General features: G+C 36.9%; 1 protein-coding gene across 1 annotated transcript in view; it reads left to right on the forward strand.

Annotated features, from left to right (window-relative positions):
• Positions 1–5,048, forward strand: part of LOC107574367 (BRCA1-associated RING domain protein 1-like) — a 23,224-nt gene extending 18,176 nt beyond the window's left edge. Inside the window, exons 8-11 of the mRNA XM_016260806.1 lie at positions 1,993–2,006; positions 2,200–2,223; positions 2,257–2,354; positions 4,713–5,048. Of these exons, the coding sequence (XP_016116292.1) occupies positions 1,993–2,006; positions 2,200–2,223; positions 2,257–2,354; positions 4,713–5,048 (472 nt within the window). The remainder of the gene's footprint in view (positions 1–1,992; positions 2,007–2,199; positions 2,224–2,256; positions 2,355–4,712) is intronic.
• Positions 5,049–5,351: the final 303 nt, after the last annotated feature.

The following is a 5,351-nucleotide window of genomic DNA, read 5'->3' on the forward strand; positions in this document are numbered from 1 at the left end:
AAAAACATTATATATATATATATATATATATATATATATATACACATTTAATTAACACTATTTTGGTAGACTGAAGTAAAATAAGTCAAGATATATTCTAGTTTATATTTATTATATACAGTTTTTATTTTATATGTAATACACATACAAACAAACACTAATCTTTAAAGATTTGGGGTCTAAACAGGGCCGGATTTATGCATCGGCATTCTAGGCATGTGCCTATGCTCGCACGTCCAGAGGGGCCCTATTACAATACAGAAAAATAATTTTTTATTCTATGTGCTACCAGAAACAGCAGAAGATACAAACTATTTCCAATATTTTTTCTCAAGAAATTACATTTTTTATCATCTACCAAAAGCACACTTTTTTCTTCCTGCTCTTTCTCATACAAACGCACACGCATATAGAACATACTCAGTCCTTCGCACGCACAGATCAAACATGCACACAGAAATTGTCAGTGCTGCCCCCGACATTATCAGTAAAGTAGTTTTGCAACTGAAAAGCTACATGACATTTCTCAGCATGGAGGTGGTAATGTCGCTGTTTTTGAAGCAGTTAAACGTGCATATTTTTTTCCGTGACTGTGTTAACAGGTTGCTTAATCTTTCTCTCACTCTCTCTCTCTCTCTCTCTCTCTCTCTCTCTCTAATAACCACATTAGTCTGCATATTAAAGGCTCAAGCTTCCATTACTAGCTCTAAAATAAAATGACGTTTTGTGATCAACAATGGGATTCTACTATAGAGAACACTGTAACGGTTTCCATGGATTATCATTCATTGTAGCTTGCTGTTTTGAGGTGGTAATAGTCCATATTAATAGGAGGGGGTGGGGGGGGGGCAAAAATTTATTTTTCCTATGTCACATTAAGAGGTAAATCCGACCCTGTGTCTGAAAGCGGTTTTCCCCCCTTATGCTCACCAAGGCTGCATTTTATATAAAAAAAAATAACACGCAGTAAAAAGAGTAATGTTTCTTTGATGAATATAAGGTTTAGAAGAACAGTATTTGTTAAAAAAATGTAATCTTTGTAGCATTATAAATGCCTTTACTGTCACTTTTAATACATTTTTAATCAGTTCCAAATTTACATGGAAATACAGCTTAATTTTGTCAAATATATATAGTATAGAGTTCATCTTTATTTACAAGTACATTTGGAAATTAAAATAAAATCAAATGTCAAACTGCTCAAAATAAAGGCACATAAGACAGCCTATCAGTTGGAGAAGCAATGAGAGATCGAGCTAGCATCTTGGCTCTCCTCTTAAATTGCTTCTTATATATTTTTAGACACTCTACAAGGTGCCCATTTATTCCCCTTGTCCTTTTTCTGTCATCATTCTCATTGGAACAACAGACAATAGCTGCCTGCTCTTCCAGAGCTCTTTAGTCAAGAAAGGGCTATTTCAACCAGACGTACAACTAGGGCAAACTGAGCAGAACGCTATCAAATAGTTGTAAACAAGTAGAGCGGGCGAAGAAGGTTTGTGATCGATTTGTTTTGTTTTTTATATGTGTGTGTGAAGCAGCAGCTGTTTTTTAGACAGCCTTGAGATCACATGTAGTATGTTGTGCTGAAGACCTTTTGTGAAGAATTGTACCTGACAGAAATGAACAAAAAGATTGTTTTCACCCTTGCTGAGAGAGATCCATGGTCCCCTCTAGCTGTGCGTCTTCCTGCCCTGAAAATCTTGTCCTGCTGTGTTAATTTTCCCTAGTGAAAGTCGTAGAATACAGCATTAGACTTGTAGAATTGAAGTGTGAGTTGCATCACTGCTGTTGTACTTATTTGCTTTTAAACTGCAGATTTCTTTTACACTTAAAAAAAAAGTTCACCCGAAAAATGAAAATTTTGTCATTATTTCATTCAATTTTTTGTTCCAAACCTGTATGATGTTTTTTTTGTTTTGTTTTTGGAACAAAAAAGAAGCAGCTCTAACTGCTAATACTATAACACTAAAATTATAATAAATATATTAGCCACTATATGTTGAGTCTTATGTAGCCATACATCATCTTTGATTGCATATTGCATATTTTTGTTCAGTTTGAGCCTCTGAATAGCTCCATATTCTCATAATATCATACTGATGTATCATAAAGCCTGATGTATCAAATATTATAATCAACAAAAAACACATATGCAAATGTTTTTCATATGTCAGGCTTTACAGGTTTAAAATGCAGATGTATGGCTGGTAAATCTGCTATGTCTCGTTCTCTTACTCTCAGTCTTTCTTCCAGGGGTGAGTTGTAGCCTTCAGGCAGGCAGCTGGGTCAGGGAGAGCGAGTACGAGGCAGGTGACGGCCCCCTTCGTGCCCGCGTGAACAGAGGCAGCCTGGTGAGTGACAGGCCGACATGTGAAGGGTCTAACAGTTATCGACATATTTTCCTCTCTGGAGAGGAGGAATAATGGCTGAGTGAAACCCTCTCCTGGTCCTGCTCTTTAATGGTCTCTCATTGTCAGTCTGCCATGTTGATCTGCTCTCCTCAGGCTGGCTTGGCTTTTATTACTGACTGTGCTATGGATTGTGGCTTGTTTCGAAAGTCACACATTTCCCCAAGGACAGAGAATTCAAAGAGAGGGAACACACTTGTGACTTTATGAGAGGACTGTGCATTGTGAGACAATATAGGGCACTGGTGATTTCCCTAGGCCACGGTGTACAACTCGAATGCTTTGCAGTGAAGAAGCCAAGCTTGGTGTTCTGCTCTGATTGCTAAGAAGCCTCACGACACAGTCTAATGGCAACCTCTCTGCAGTTCTTTAACATGAAAACCGCAGGGTTTGGATGCATGGTAGGATGAGGTGATGTTTTCACAATATAAAATTAAGCAACATTGTGAACATCAAGATGATGATTTCTGTTTGTTTGTTTGTTTAGTTCAGTTCTGTGAATCAGTTCAAATCATGTGATTCATTGAAAAATCTAATTTGGTGATTCATTTGCAGCATCATTCAGAAAAAAAAAAAAAATATATATATATATATGTGTACTGTATATACAGTATCTCACAGAAGTAAGTACACCCCTCACATTTTTGTAAATATTTTATTATATCTTTTCATGTGACAACACTGAAGAAATGACACTTTGCTACAATGTAAAGTAGTGAGTGTACAGCTTGTATAACCGTGTAAATTTGCTGTCCCCTCAAAATAACTCAACACACAGCCATTAATGTCTAAACCGCTGGCCACAAAAGTGAGTACACCCCTAAGTGAAAATGTCCCTTCTGTGAGATACTGTATATGTATATATGACATTTTTTGCATTGAATATTTTTCCATTTCACCATCTATACAATAAAAAAGGTAACAATGTATGTGAAATATTATTACAATTTAAAATAACTGTTATTTTAAATAACTTTAAATGTATTTTAAAATTTAATATATTTCTGTAATGGCAAAGCTGAATTTTCAGCAGCCATTACTCCAGTCTTCAGTAAAAAAAATTAAAAAATAAATAAATAAAATTGAAACATAATTTTTACTGAAATAGAAAAGTTTACTGTCAATTTTGATCAATTCTAATACATCCTTCATGAATAAGAGTATTCATTTGTTTTTAAAAATTCTTACTAATCCCAAACATTTCAATGGTGCTGCATATTTATTTAAATGTGGACATTTATAAATGTCTATGTTGATGCATATTGTTATATTAGTGAACGTAGTTATTGATTGCTCATTTAGTAAAAAACTGTTTTAAAATCATGCTTTCTTTACTTTTTTTTAAATAGTTTTTTGCTGTTTTACTAAAGCATTTTTAATCAAAATTTTGTCAACAGTGCATAAATATGCAGAGATTATAAATATTGCCAAAAGACTGAAAAGTATTAAGAATTGTTTTAGCCGCATTCCATATTGTGCTGATAAAGATAACATAAGCCTTATAAATGCTATACTGTAAATACTGGTTACCTCTGCAACAGCATTAGAATGCAAAGGACACGTTCCATAGTTGAATTCTGCATTTATTTGTGTAATATTGCAGCTATTTATTGTGAGGCTTTAGTGGCCCAAGTCTTGCATGTTGACCTCTCAACAAGTGAGTGCCAGTGATATATAGGTAGATCTTTGCTTTGGGCATCTTACGGCTTCCCTGAGCTGGCATTGTTGCAGAACTATCCAGACCAGAGCAAAAGCCTGTTACTTTAACCCCAAACATTCTGCAGCAGCTTTCATCAATTACACAGAAGTGGCTCAGACTTCCACTGAACCATAGCTTACCTCTTTCTTTACACTTATCTCTTTGTGGAAGGTTGTTAGTTGCTCTTAGTTGTGAAGGGCTCTATTTAAAGGGTTCCTGCAGTCATGGGAAAACCTGGAATAATCAAGGAATTTTAAATGGAATTGGTCAAAAAGGGTGACCAATATTTATGTATCACCTTTAAAAAAGGCAAATATTTATGTCTCAATGGTGACTTGCAGCTAGCACACTTAGATGTATGTTGAGCTTTGGTGCTCATGTGGGAATTGTGGGCTCAAATCTGGCCTGTACTGTGACCCAGTCAGCTTCCTCTCTCTTTTTCCATTCAATTCCAGTCACTTCCACTATCAACATGGCAAAGACTCAACAAAATGCTAATAAACACAATGCAGGTCATTATAGAATGCTATAAATTATATATTCAGGTACTTTATTAATGCTTTGTGTACTAAATCGCTCTAATTTTTCTCGTACATCTTTAGCTGCCTCCCCTCTTTGATGGCTGCTTCTTCTACATGCTGGGCTCCTTCTGCAAGCCACCTAAAGACAAGCTTATTCAGTTAGTGAAAGAAGGAGGAGGACAGCTTCTGAATCGCCAGCCCAAACCCGAGAGTGACGTCATGCAAACCCTGAGCATGGCAGCATACCATGCCCAGCCTCCTTCAGACCAGGTTCTCTGCACCCAGTATATCTTGTATGATCCTCAGAGCTCCTACAAACTCCAGAAGGTCCGGGTAGGTAAGGTTTGGTCGGCTCCATCCACGTGGCTTCTGGACTGCATAGCTGCCTTTCAACTCCTGCCAGTGCTTGAGCACTAGGTCATATACTTACTGTATTATTATAGGGCTTTTTGCACCGCGGGAACCTTTTCATAGTACCAGAACTAATTGTGGAACTACCCACTTTTTGGCGTTTTCACACCACCGGAACTGGGTGCGATTTTAGTACCGGACTGCCATTTTCGAGAACCAAATTAGCTCCTACTCCGGAGCAGGGTCTAACCAGCACAACTGGTACTAATCGTGACGTAAGTAGACATTGATTGGCCAAACGTGTATGAAAACGCCCTCACCCGCCATGATTTAAAACGCTGTGTAAACATACTGTAAACATTGTGTCAA

The sequence above is a fragment of the Sinocyclocheilus grahami genome, unplaced genomic scaffold (genome assembly GCF_001515645.1).
Source record: "Sinocyclocheilus grahami isolate Dianchi unplaced genomic scaffold, SAMN03320097.WGS_v1.1 scaffold2198.1, whole genome shotgun sequence".
Classification (NCBI taxonomy): Eukaryota; Metazoa; Chordata; class Actinopteri; order Cypriniformes; family Cyprinidae; genus Sinocyclocheilus; species Sinocyclocheilus grahami.